This window comes from Oratosquilla oratoria, chromosome 9 (genome assembly GCF_046742065.1).
Source record: "Oratosquilla oratoria isolate Oo_2021 chromosome 9, ASM4674206v1, whole genome shotgun sequence".
Classification (NCBI taxonomy): Eukaryota; Metazoa; Arthropoda; class Malacostraca; order Stomatopoda; family Squillidae; genus Oratosquilla; species Oratosquilla oratoria.
This window is the reverse complement of record NC_134785.1, coordinates 28,031,039-28,044,963: the sequence shown is the minus strand read 5'-3', so window position 1 is coordinate 28,044,963 and position 13,925 is coordinate 28,031,039. Positions and strand designations below refer to the sequence as shown.

The 13,925-nt window shown below is 38.0% G+C and overlaps 1 protein-coding gene across 3 annotated transcripts in view; it reads right to left on the bottom strand.

Moving 5' to 3' along the window:
• The window catches only part of LOC143028281 (solute carrier family 15 member 1-like), a 170,089-nt gene that overhangs the window by 20,215 nt on the left and 135,949 nt on the right, over nucleotides 1-13,925 (bottom strand). For all 3 annotated transcript variants that reach the window (XM_076190144.1, XM_076190143.1, XM_076190142.1), the window contains 5 exons: nucleotides 8,463-8,541; nucleotides 7,302-7,443; nucleotides 2,442-2,537; nucleotides 965-1,108; nucleotides 634-761 (listed from right to left, as the gene is read on the bottom strand). In XM_076190144.1, the coding sequence (XP_076046259.1) occupies nucleotides 634-761; nucleotides 965-1,108; nucleotides 2,442-2,537; nucleotides 7,302-7,443; nucleotides 8,463-8,541 (589 nt within the window). The remainder of the gene's footprint in view (nucleotides 1-633; nucleotides 762-964; nucleotides 1,109-2,441; nucleotides 2,538-7,301; nucleotides 7,444-8,462; nucleotides 8,542-13,925) is intronic.

The window sequence follows — 13,925 nt, the reverse complement described above, 5'->3', positions numbered from 1 at the left end:
CCAGTAGTCACTTTTTTTTTTATATGAAATAAAACCACATATTCTTATTCATGTGATGGAAGGCCTCAGATATTCATGGAATCAAGAAGAAAAGAAAGAAAAAATTTAAAGCTTTCCTTCACATGAATAAAATCTTCTGGCATGAATCAATATCTTAAAGGGGCTCATGAAGCACTAATGGCTTATGAGCTTGAGAGGAAAAAATATGCATAACTGAAATACTATAATACTATTGTATGGATAATATAAGAAAACTTTTGAATGCATGACACAGGTAATGATGGATAAGATGAAAAAATTATACAAGCAGGGATTGTGAAGGGCAAGTCATACAATAAAGAAATGGAGAAAAAAAACATGTGAGAGAGAGGAGGAAGAGAGGAGATGGATGGAAGATGGGGGGAAGAGAAGGAGAGAAGCTGGGATGTGGTAAGAGAAAGAGAAAGGCAGAGTAGAGATAGAAGGAGAGTGGGAGGGGGATGGATGGAGGAATAGAGGAAGGGAAGAAGAAAGAGAAGGAGAGATGCTGGAGAGGGGTAAAAGAGAGAGGGGGGGAAGAGGCAATAACAAAAAAGGACAACCTATATAACTGAGGTTATCAAAATGAATAGTTAGTAAATATACGTTACCCACCGATAGCCACACCCATGAGAATCGCTGGCACACCGAAGGCAAGAGCATAGCAATCGTCTCCAAAACACGAAACATCATCACGCAAGACAGGTGTCAGGAATGTAGAGAGCAGGGACCCTGCATTGATGCTGTCAGAATACAAAATGTCTATGAGGTTATAATTTATGACACGTCTTTTAGTGTACATTGCATGAATTTTGCTCACTACTTACTGGCCCTTCAAGAAGGGGCATCGTGAGCATTGACATTATTTAATGGAGTTTACTGACAACTAAACCTATTCTTTCAGACTTTTCTATCTTGGAGAAGGAGACAGAAGAGCTGCACTGACCTAAAGTAGAAGATGGAGAAGAACTGCGTTAGCTGTCTCTCCTGCTGGGGAAGAACGAACTGGTCACCTCCGAAGGCTGACACGCAGGGTTTGATACCCCCAGTGCCAACAGCAATCAGAAGTAACCCTATCAAGGATACAGCACTGCAAAAAAAAAAGGACGGGCACAATAAAATCCATTAACCACCATGATGTGGCTAAGAATTACTGACTGTTTTGACAACTAGCCATAATGGCCTGGCATTTTCATATTTACAAGTAACTTGTCAATTTTAGCTAGACACCTCAAAATTACTCAGACCAAGCATATGGCTTGTATGGTCCAGTTGGATCTTGATCTGAAGCATGTTTTTATGTTCTCTTATGCTTCATTCCAGACACTAACTCACTCAAAGTAAGACTTAGAAATATTTTTTACAATATCCCACTGTATATTAATCATGGATATAAAAACTATTAGACTCAAATGAAATTGAGAAACTTAATATCACACATAAATTAATTTCATAACTTATATTAAAGATAATTCTTGTTATAATTTTTTTTTACTAGACCGAGTTGAGAGAAGAACAGAAGTTTGTGAAGAAGGATAATAAGGAAGAAAACGAATATGAGGGGTTGGTAGCTGAAGAGGAGAAAAAGGAAAGAAGAATCATGACTTATGAAAAATAAGGAAAGTGAGAAACAAAGAGGAGGGGAGGAGGAGGGGTGAAGGATAAGGAAGGAAGTGAGGAGGGGAGAGAAGTGAAGAGAGGAGGATGAGAAGAGGGGAGTAGGAGGAAGAAGGGGAGGAAGAGTAGGAAGAGGAGGGGAGGAGGATGAGGAGTAGAGGGGAGGAAGATGGGATGAGGAGGGGAGGAGCAGGAGTACTGGGGAGGAGGAGGAGGGGGGAATGTGGGGGAGGATGAGAAGAGTTGGGAGAAGGAGGAGGATGAGGAGGGGGAGGAAGAGAGTAAGGAGGAGGAACAGGTGGAGGATGAAGAGAAGGAGAAGGAGAAGAAGAAGAATGATTCTGACAGCTGAGGAGGAAATGGAGGAGAAGCTAGAAGATGATGAAAGAAAAGAAAAGAAGAAGGAGAAGTAGGAGGAGGAAGAGGAAGAGGAGGAGGTTGGAGGAGAGTGAAGACTAGTAATTAGCAGGGCTGGTGAGGGAGGCCAGCACAGGTGTGATAGGATTAATGGTAATTATGAGAGAGAGAGAGAGAGAGAGAGAGAGAGAGAGAGAGAGAGAGAGAGAGAGAGAGAGAGAGAGAGAGAGAGAGAGAGAAATAGAGAGAAATAGAGAATGAGAGAGAGAGAGAGAGAGACAGAGAGAGAAATAAAGAAAGAGAGAGACAGAGAGAAAGAGAGAGAGAGAGAGAGAAAGAGTGAGGAAGAGAAAGAAAGAGAAAAAGAGAACAAGTGAGAGACATTTTATAATGCACAAAGTAACACAAGGATAAAAATATATATACATATAATCTTACTCCATACTCACATTTTAGTATCAAGATTGGGCATGATAGGATTGATTGCAGCAATAGACAGCACAATATTCCCCAGTGCATACACCAGAGAAATGTAGAAGATTGTCCTGGAAATATATGTCAGTTGATTCTTCAATGTTTATATAAAGATTCTCTATTTATCTATTTACTAAAGGCTTTTTCCTCCTTATAAAAGAGGTAGCCATGTCAATGGCACACACCCACTCCCACCCATCCACCACCCTTTCCTCTTATTCTAGCTCCTCTTGAACAAAGGGTCATCCCTGTATCCTGCCCAGTGCCCTGGGTCAGAAGCAATGTAGCCCCATACAATACCATTGGCACCATCACCCCTTCATATAATCTCCTCTTTGCATCCATTCACAACTGCCTACTTCTCATGACACTTTTTAATCCTCCAAGACCTTTACTTTTTCTTTCAATCTGCAATTTGTCTCAACCTCCACTTGCCCCTTTCCTGCCACATGTGATCCAAAACACCTAAAACAGTCCACTTTCTCCAGCCTCTCTCCTTTAAGACTTCCAACTTCCAATTTGCGGCCACCCTCTACCCTCGTGCATCTCATCACCTTATTTTTACCCACATTTACCTTCAACTTTCTCCTATTGCATACCTTCCCAAACTCTGTCACTAACTACCTTGCTCTTTCCTCTGATCCTGCCACAAGCACAGTGTCATCAGCAAACAACAACTGGCTCAACTCCCATTTTTCTCTATTTTCTTTAACCATCTTCAGTCTTCTGTCCATTACCCTTGCTTTACCTCTTGCACCACCTTATCCATGTATAAATTGAACACCCATGGCAACATGGCACATCCCTGATGCAGGCCCACTTTTACCTCAAACCACTTGCTCTCTCCATTACCAATTCTAACACAGGCTCTACTACTCTTGTAAAACCTCTTGACTGCCCTTAACAGCTTTCCCCCAATCCTATACCTGCATTACCTCCCACAGTGCCTTCCTGTCTATCTTGTCACAAGCCTTTTCCAAATCCATAACGGCTCAAAAAACATTATGTACCATGATAAGAAAAAAGCAAAATACAATGGAATTGTTCATATACATGTACTCATATCTTCATATATTTTGGCAAACAAGCAAATATATATATTTACATATGTATATACAGTATTATATATATATAATATATATATATATATATATATATATATAATGACGGCAAAAACTAGTGCTTCTATACTCAGGGTCAATATTGCACTGAAGAGGTGGAGCCACTGAGGTGGTAATGTAGAGATTTAAGGAGGGCAGCACAAAGGATTGTAGAAACCAAAATTGATCAGCATTATTTTTTCATTTAATTTCATGTTATTTTTTTGAGTGGAGCTTAGTCTGCATTCATAAAAGATTGCGACTCCAGTCCATAGGACTATCAGTAGGCCCTGAATTAGTGACTGCTTAAAATTTATCTGGTCAACACCACTTACAAGGGCAAAGAGAGAGAAATGGAATTACCCTTCACTGAGCCACAATGGAGTGTATGTTGCTCATTTTACAATTATCACCCTGCATATGGTATTAAGTGACACCTTTGCAGCCTAAAGTTACACAGACTTCTTTTATGACTGGATATTGGTCCTTTCAAAAAAAAAAAAAAAAAAAAAAAAAAAAAAAAAAATATATATATATATATATATATATTGGTGAAGCGTGGCAGGAGATTCTCTCTGAGACATATTCTGTTAAAAACGACAGCAAAAGAATTATTGATTAGTTTTTTCCGTGAGCTCTCAAGCTTGCGAAAAGTAGATTTTTGGTAGGGGGAAAGGGAGTAAATCAGATTTCCAAAATTCATAGGAAACACAAAAGTTATAATAGACACAAAAGTATAGTACACAATAAACACAATACAAGAAATTAATACAAGAAATACAGCAAAAAACAAAATACAAGCACAACAAAATAGTTATCAAGACGTTTCGCAGATCTTTCTGCATCCTCAGTTGAAGTGAAAAGAAAGGGAAAGGGAGCATATTTTAAATGAAATGGGAAGCACGGGGAGAAGTCACCGTGTTGCAACTGGGGGAAGTCACACGCAGGACCACAAACACTGGGAGAGATCACAAGTTGGCGGAAATGGTACTCGGGGAGGTCACTCCCGGGTTCGGCGCCAATCTGCTTCTCAGTCTTTGGGAACGACGTATGGTATATATATATATATACGTATGGTATATATATATATATATATATATATATATATATATATACACTGCATATATATATACAGTCATACCTTGAGATACATGCGCCCTAACATACGAAAAATTTGAGATGCGATGTAATTTTTCCTTTTTTAATTTACGCCCTAACACACGACGAAAAATTCGAAATACGATGTGGTGATGCACAAAAATTTGAAAGGCCAGCTGTAGGTGGCAGAGTGTTCGCTCGGCTCCCGACGATTTCCGAAGTTTCAGTTCGTGTGTTGTCTTCTCGTTTACATCTTCGCTGTTTGTTCGTCGTGTTTGTGCCTGTCTTGTATTATAATTATTATTATTTTTTTGTGCATAACTATGGGTCCAAAGGTAAGGACAAGGATAGTGAAAAGAAAAAAAAAGAGAAAAAAGAAAAGAAAAAATCTCGATGGAGGTAAAATATGAAAGAATTGCAAAAAATGAGCGTGGTGTGCGGGTGACTTAACCAAAGAATATGGACGCAATGCATCAACAATATCCACGATCATTAAGCAGAAAGTTGCAATAAAGAAGGTGCAGCCTTCCAAAGGCGTCACCATTATTTCGAAGCCTAGAACAGACCTACATAACCATATGGAGCGCCTACTTTTTATAGGGATTAAGGAGGAGTTGGCTGGTGACTGTTACGGAAACAGTAATCTCAGAAAAGACTATTGCTATCTTCCAAGACCTTAAACGCTCACCATTACCCACTTTACGTGTGTGTGCGTCGTACGCTAGCCCTTGTTGCCCTCCCTCCCTCCTCCTGGCTCACACCTCCATTCTCCGCTATCACCTGTCTCCATGGTATATGATAAATAACACTGATCATTGTTATTTATTATTCTATCATTGTGTGCGTTATTACTTATGTATTTATCTATAAATTGTGCTTGTTTTGTGTAATTTAAGTTTGTTTTGGGGTAATTTCGTATCCATTAATTTAAATGGTAATTGTTTTGAGATACGAATTTTTGACATACGACGGCGGTCACGGAACGAATTAATTTCGTAACTAAGGGTATCACTGTATATACATATACATATATATATATATATATATATATATATATATATATATATATGAGTGTGTGACGTGGCAGAGGTATTCTTTTACGTTTCGGCTATATGCCTTCCTTCGGGATAATTAATTCTGTCTCGCTGGATGCCACGGGGGATTTTGGCACGTTTTATATATACATATATATATATATATATATATATTTATATATATATATATATATATATATATATATATATATATATATATATGCATATATATATATATTACCTTACCTTACCGTCGTGCCATATCCTCTTGGACTTCGGCAACCATGGAGCGCCACCGTTCACGGTCCCTAGTTACTTGTAACATCTGTACTGGTTTGAGTTGTTTTCCCGTCGCCCTCATCAGCCCGTCCATATACTTCTCCCTCTGCTTTCCTCTTGCTCTTCTTCCCTCCACCATTCCCGTCATCACCACCTCTTCCAACCCTTCCCTCCTCATTATATGTCCTAAGAATCGCAACTGTCTTTTCCTTATTGTTGTCATCAATTCCCTATCTGTCTCCATTTCTCTCAATACTTCTTCATTTGTTTTCTTCGCTGTCCATGGTACTCTTAATACTCGTCTACATATCCACATTTCTGCTGCTTCTAAGTTTTCCTGCAATTTTTTGCTGATTGTCCACGCTTCTGAACCATATAATAGTGTTGACCATATAAATGTTTTAACTGTTCTTCTCCTTATATATGTAGACATTTTCTTGTTTGTTAAAACCCCTTACATTTTCTGATATTGCTTTTAGCTATCGCTATCCTTGATTTTATTTCTTTTTCACATCTACAATCTTATGTCAATACGCTTCCCAGGTACGAAAACTTTGTTACTTGTTCTATTCTTCTCCCTGCTATTTGTACTTGCACTCTTGGTGGATCTGTTTTACTGGCCACTAGTATTTTAGTTTTCTCCATATTTACATTCAAACCTTTCTCCTCACTAGCTCTTGCGGTTACATTCAATAGATGTTGCAGTTTTTCTTCTGAGTCAGCCACCAATACCGTGTCATCAGCATATCTGATATGATTTATATTAAATCCTTCAAATTTAATCCCTTCCATTCCCTCAAATTCCCTAAGGATGATCTCCCCATATAAATTAAATAAATCTGGAGACATAACACAGCTTTGATGCACTCCCCTCTTTATAGCTTATATATATATATATATATATATATATATATATATATATATATATATATATATATATATATATATATACACTGTATATATATATATATATATATATATATATATATATACTGTATATATATATATATATATATTATACATATGATTTAGCATATATACATATATATATATATACATATATATATATATATATATATATATATATATATATATATATGAATAAAAAAAAATACTGACTACTTTTTAGGGCCTACTCTCTTATTTCTACTGTTTTCCTTCACTTTTTTTTTTACTCCATCTCTTTGATGCGATATTGCACCCCAAGGTGCTGGTTATAAAAAAAAACTTTATCTTTATTTACTCAGTCTTATTTTTATTTTCTATTTCCTTTTTATTATTACTATTTATTTATTCATCTATTTATTTATTTATTCATTTTTACCTGAACTTTCCAAGGAATGTGTCGGCGACAATGGCGCCCACGACGGGCATGAAGTAGCAGAGCATGGACCACACATGGTAGATGATTGTCGAGTCGTCCTCGGTGTACAGAAGCTGGTATTTGAGGTACAGCGTGAGGATGGCTGCAACAGAAAAGCTCTCGAGGTCAACCTCCAGATCATGGCCTCCGTTTCATGTGCTATGACTGTGTCTTTGGGTGTATATGAATGTATACATTCACATCTAAAGAGGCAGGCAGGTAGACAGACGGACAAAAAACACACAACATTCAAATGTCTGTCTGTATATATATATATATATATATATATATATATATATATATATATATATATATATATATATATATATATATATATTATATATATATATATATATATCACATGAACTCGTGATAGTATGCAGAAAAACCAAGGAAAATATGATGACCGAGCGCTTTCGTCCATTTTCTTTTCTTTGGCGGTTTTTCAGCATATATATATATATATATATATATATATATATATATATATATATATATATATACATATATATATATATATATATATATATATATATATATATATCACATGAACTCGTGATAGTATGCAGAAAAAACAAGGAAAATATGATGACCGAGCACTTTCGTCTATATTATTTTCTTTAGCGGTTTTTCAGCATATATATATATATATATATATATATATATATATATATATATATATATATATATAATATATATTCATGTACTTTATAAAGCTGTAACATCCGAAAAGTCTATTGATAAATGCTTCGTCCTCATATGGTGTTTACTTCGATAGACCTGTCGGCAACTGCCATGTTCATACAAATAGTAACAGTGATTGCCACTTGACCTAACTATATGTACAAGTAGTGCAAATGTGATGTTTTCAACAGGTTTGTTTTATTTTATTTAATAATTTTATTTTATGATCATCATTATCATCATTTTCAATATCATCATCAATATCACTATTATTGCTATTATTATAATTCTTATTACCATTATTATAATAATAATTATGACTACTATTGTTGCTGTAGTTATTACTATTACTATCATTATTACAATTACTAGTATCATTATCATAATTGCTGTTATCATCATTATTACTACTTTAATAAATCGATTCTTTTTCTTTACCTTTCATGCCATAGTAGGAGAACCTCTCGCAGAACTCATTCCCGATGATGAAGAAAACGGACTTGGGGTATGGCAACTTCTGCAAAACGAAAGATATATATGGATAAATGAACAATACTTTGCACTTCATTCACGTATTCACTCTGACTGCCCTGAAACCCATTCCATTGTCAAACGAACCCTCACTACCTAAGCATCACTTGACCAAATGTTTTGATCAGCAAAGGACTGATGCTATATTGAATGTCGACAGCCAGTAGAGTTGGATACTGTTATTCATAAAATGTGACAATCGGAAACCGTTGATAGAGTTCGAACGTGTGAGTCCGCCACGCCAGGGCGCCACGGTTCTTGTAGTACAAATGCATGATAGACAAGTTTGTAAAATAGTATACATACATACACACACATACATTATATATATAATAAACCCGACCGCTGCTAGGCCAAATTTTCATTTTCCTCGTGTGCACACCTACGCGATATAGCATAAGGAAAATAAATACTAATTTTGTACATTAAAATACATGAAAGTAGTATGCGATTTTCTTGGCATTTTTTTTTTTTTTTTTTTTTTTTTTTTTTTTTTTACAAGCAAATCTAATAATGAACGAAGACGCTAGGATACGGTACGGACATCATGTCCAGTGACTCCAGTCACTGTCAGTTAGGCTGGCTTTCACGTGATCAGGTATTTTCCAACTACAGGTGACGTTAATAAGCACTGTTACAAAGACAATAGGGTTTCCTTGGACTTTATGAAAGAACACGGGGTTCTGCCGTCGTCTGTTAATTGGCCGAGGTACAATAATAATCAGGCTGTCAGCATCCGTGACGACGGCGACCCGGATGATTTTTAGAATTTGAGGTACAGAATTACTAAATATAGGTTGGGTTACGTAGGTTAGGTAAGGTGAGGTTAGAATAGACGAATTTATCATCCTTTCATTTCTTCGACCTCGGCACCTATCAAAACACATGGCGTATCATTCAACCGCCGCGACTTCGTTCGTTAGTAAATTGGTTTTAGCAACTTTTTGTTATTGATTTCCGCCAAGAAAATAGTTTATTACGTTGATGTATTATAATTTACAAAATGAATAATTTATTTTCTATTGCTATATCGCGTAGGTGTGCACAAAAAATTACCCTACCTATTACTCCACTGAGTAAAAAAAAAAAAAAAAAAAAAAATCTGGAACCTGGTGTGTACTTATACCATTGGACTGTAAATTACTGTCAGCTGCCGTCCAATTTACGTTTTCCCCAGCTCACGACGCCACCCGTGAAGTGCAGTGGCACATGACCAGGACTTTTATTTGCTTCGCCGTTGTAACTACCATGGAACTAATCACTTAATGCAATGAAGTCTTTCGAACACGAGGGTATGGGGTATAAAAACATACAAGGCCGGGTTGATTATTTGAAAGACCTCATTCTAACAAGTGATTTCTTTATATGTATATACATACACACACACACACACACAGAGCTCGGGCCTGCCACTACGGAGGTCCGGGTTCGACCCTCGCCCGGGGCTGAAATAATATCAGTATCGCAGCGCTGAGGGGTGTTACTCCAACTCTCGTGGGCGGGTAGTTGGGTGTGTGTGTGTGTGCAAGGTCATAGCATTACCCATAGATCGGACCTACGAGCTCTGAGCTCTCTTCCAGGAGGGAAATAGCTGTCGATCACGAGTCCAACACGTGATCCAAAGACCAAGTGAATACATATATATATATATATATATATATATATATATATGAGAGATTTTGGGTGGAAGTAGTAAAACGAAGGTGCTCTCGGAAAAAATTATACTCTTACGTTACGACCACTTTGGTCTTCTTCAGAGAGTTGTCTACAGAAGGTTTTATATTTCACACTTTTATATCACACCTGAGGGGCCTCTCGGTCAGGTCACAGCGTCCGGGCGGTGGGAATTTGTCCGGTGTCTCAGCGAGTCTTGTATAAGGACACTTGCCACCTTCGATAAGCAGATAAATTCCTCTCTTCCATTAGTGTTTTCTTTGACGCACGCACACACACACACACACACACACATATATATATATACATATAAAAACGAAAAATATATATAAAATAAAATACTCATATATTTTCATAAAATCCCAACAAGCCACCTTAACATCTGAAACTTTGTGTACTATTACAGTTTTTAATTAATTTCGATTTCTTAATACCAGTAAAGAGCCACTTTCTTTGAATAAAATACTTTTTCTGAAGCAGACATAAATCAATAGAAAGGCATATTCATATTACACAATGATAATAAATTACTAGAATAAGATACAGTGAGAGACGTAACCAGCTGTAGATTTAGTGGTCAGAAGACACAGCGAAAGAAGGAAATAAATAAATAAATAGATAAATAAATAATATAAATAAACATAGAAAATAAATACTATATAAAGGAAACAAGTAAAATAAACAGGCACTTATTCGGTGTAAAGGACCTTCGGAAGGATTTTTCGAAGGTCTTTTTCTTCGTGTCACAGCTAAACTACGACAACAGCAACATGTGAATATGTGAGTTACTGGACGCCACTAGGCAACAACGCTGAACATTGCTGTGCCAGATACATGTGCCCAAAGCTGTAGCAGGGCCATGTGTAACTAATTACACACACACACACACACACACACACACACACACACACACACACACACACACACACACACACACCACACACACACGGTTCGATGGTATGGAGGTACCGCGCTCGAACGCTAATTCAGCAATCTGGGTTCGATTCCTGCCCAGGGCTGAACATTTCAACATCGCTACACAGCGAGCTGGCATTCCAACTCAGGTGGGCAAGGTGTGTGTGTGTGGTTGTGTGTTTGTGTGTACACGTGTGAGGTGACAGCATTACCCATAGATCGGGCCACATATGAGCTCTGAGCTCTCATTCGGGAGATAGCTGTCGATCACAAATACAACCTGTGATCTAAGAGCGTGGTGAATTACACATACACACACTTGGTTCTTCATGTTTCAAACGTAACCCATAAATGCTCAGTGACTTCTTTCAATCATTTCGGTCCGATTCGGATTCCTCGGTTTTGTTTCTTAGCTTTAGTTCATTGTCTTATGACTCATAATTGTGATGACCTTATCAAAAAGAAAAACGTGAAGATATGTCTCAGGAAACTGGAATATGGCCATAGATATTTGTCCTTCGTTCTATAATATATTGGCAAGGACGGGGCACGACACAAAAAGAGTCACTCAAACACACGCATACATACATATATATTTCTCTCTCTCTTTTCCTCTTCCCCCACCACAAGGATTAGTCTGGTCGTGCTACAACAGGTAATCGGAGGTCCTGTGACCCGGCGGCCGTCACGCCATCTTGGAAGAGACGGATGAAAGTAAGAGTTGCAAAAGGTCACGGGCCTCTGCAGTGAGTGTGTGTGTGTGTGTGTGTGTGTGTGTGTGTGTGTGTGTGTGTGTGTGTGTGTGTGTGTGTGTGTGTGTGTGTGTGTGTGTGTGTGTGTGTGTGTGTGTGTGTGTGTGTGTGTGTGTGTGTGTGTGTGTGTGTGTGTGTGTGTGTGTGTGTGCGTTACTTTACAGGAAAGAAGATACACTCAAAGCATTCAGACTCTGTCTTCTTGTGCGAATATGTATGTGTGTACAAGAGTGTAAAAGAGGTGGATAGGACAGAGAGAAAGAGAGAGAGAGAGAGAGAGAGAGAGAGAGAGAGAGAGAGAGAGAGAGAGAGAGAGAGAGAGAGAAAGAAACTCAGCAACAGGAGCTACGCTCAGCTGACACCTCCATCATTGTCACTTGTGGCAGCAATCAACCCACAAATGGAACCGAACGTGGCCAACCTGTTCCAAGGGAGAAATTGAGAGAGAGAGAGAGAGAGAGAGAGAAAAGAGGGCACGGCAGACACCTCCGATTAGTTTGGCACCAGATCAAAGACCTTCGACCGAGTGACCTTGGCCCGAATTAAGTTTAGGCCCAAATCCAGTGTGACTTCTGACTGGTCTGGTCTTGGGGCCAAAGCCACAAAGCGTGATTTCTGAATGCCCTTGACGCCAAAGCCACAAACGGGAAAGGGAACGGAAGAGGAAGAGGAGGAGAAGAAATGCCCCCTTTCTCCTTCTACTTGTAGAGATTTAACTCGGCATGGTTTCTATAGTTATGTGTACCAACACACACACGCACACACACAGCTGGAACAGAAGCTGGAATGTTAGAGGGCTGTTGAGAAATATCGGCACAATTTTCCTTATTGGTTCGTTGTGGAATAAACTGGAAGAAATAGTGCAAGAGATCGACAAAATTAATTCAAAGCATAGAATGATAATTGGGAACACAGAGACGGGACTCACGAGCACAGCTTCAATCCTGTTTATTATCAGAAAACACACACAGACACACGATTTGTAAAAGTGCCATTGGCACGTCACTCCTGCAAAATCCTCTAATCCCTTTCTCCTTCCTCTGGTAAATCTACCATTTCATAGCGCCATATGAAGGGCACTGAAAGAAGAAATGTGTTGTTGTTCTATGGAAATAGTTAGTGTGGGTCAGTTTAAGGATAAGTATTTAGTGTCCTCTGTGTGATGGTTACATCTGGGGCAGTTTGATCCAGTGACCAGCCCTATTCTGTGCTGGATGGTGACCTGAACGCAAACTTGATAGTGAGATTTCTGCTTCTCTTGGGAGGGATTTTTCTGTGGGGCTGATGTCATGGGGAGGGGTGGGCGGGTTTGTTGGAGCAGTGAATTTGGTCTGTCTTGAAATGTTTGTTTTGTGATCTGAGTGTAACATGTTTGAGTATTTTTTTTTTGTGATGTAATAAGAAGGGTGGGTTGGTTTGTTGGAACAGTGAGTTTGGTGGTCTGTCTTGAAATATTTGTTTGTGATCTAAGTGTAAAATGTTTGAGTAGAATTTTTTAAATTTTATTTTACTAATTTATTTACTTATTTTGCGCGATGTAATAAGAAGGGAGAGTGGGGGTTGAGGGCTTATGTATAGAACTGTGTACTTTTCACGTTCATATGGTCTTGTAAAAGAAAGATTTTGGCTTCTGTGGACATGCATTCTACTGGGGTCAATTTGGAGCACCTTGTTATTATTTTCGATGTTTCATTTTGTATGGTTTGTAAGGTGTCTTTGTTTTCCTGACTGTTGGGATTGATGCTGTGGCAGCATAATAACGTTTATTTCTTAAGAAAATTTTGTAGACTGTGATTAGTTTCTTTATGTTGTCCAAAGCCAATGCTTGCGACATATCTTACTGTTTTTACTTTTTTGTTGATTTTCAATGGTGAATCTTTGACGTGGAAGCTGGCTCTCTTCCATTGGAAAGGTTTGGCATTTATCTTAATCATATTTATCTTAATAACAGATGTCTATAAAATGTGCAATGTTACTATTCCTGGGGGTGAAACATTAATTCTATAATTTCTGAGTTACATTCTAGTTT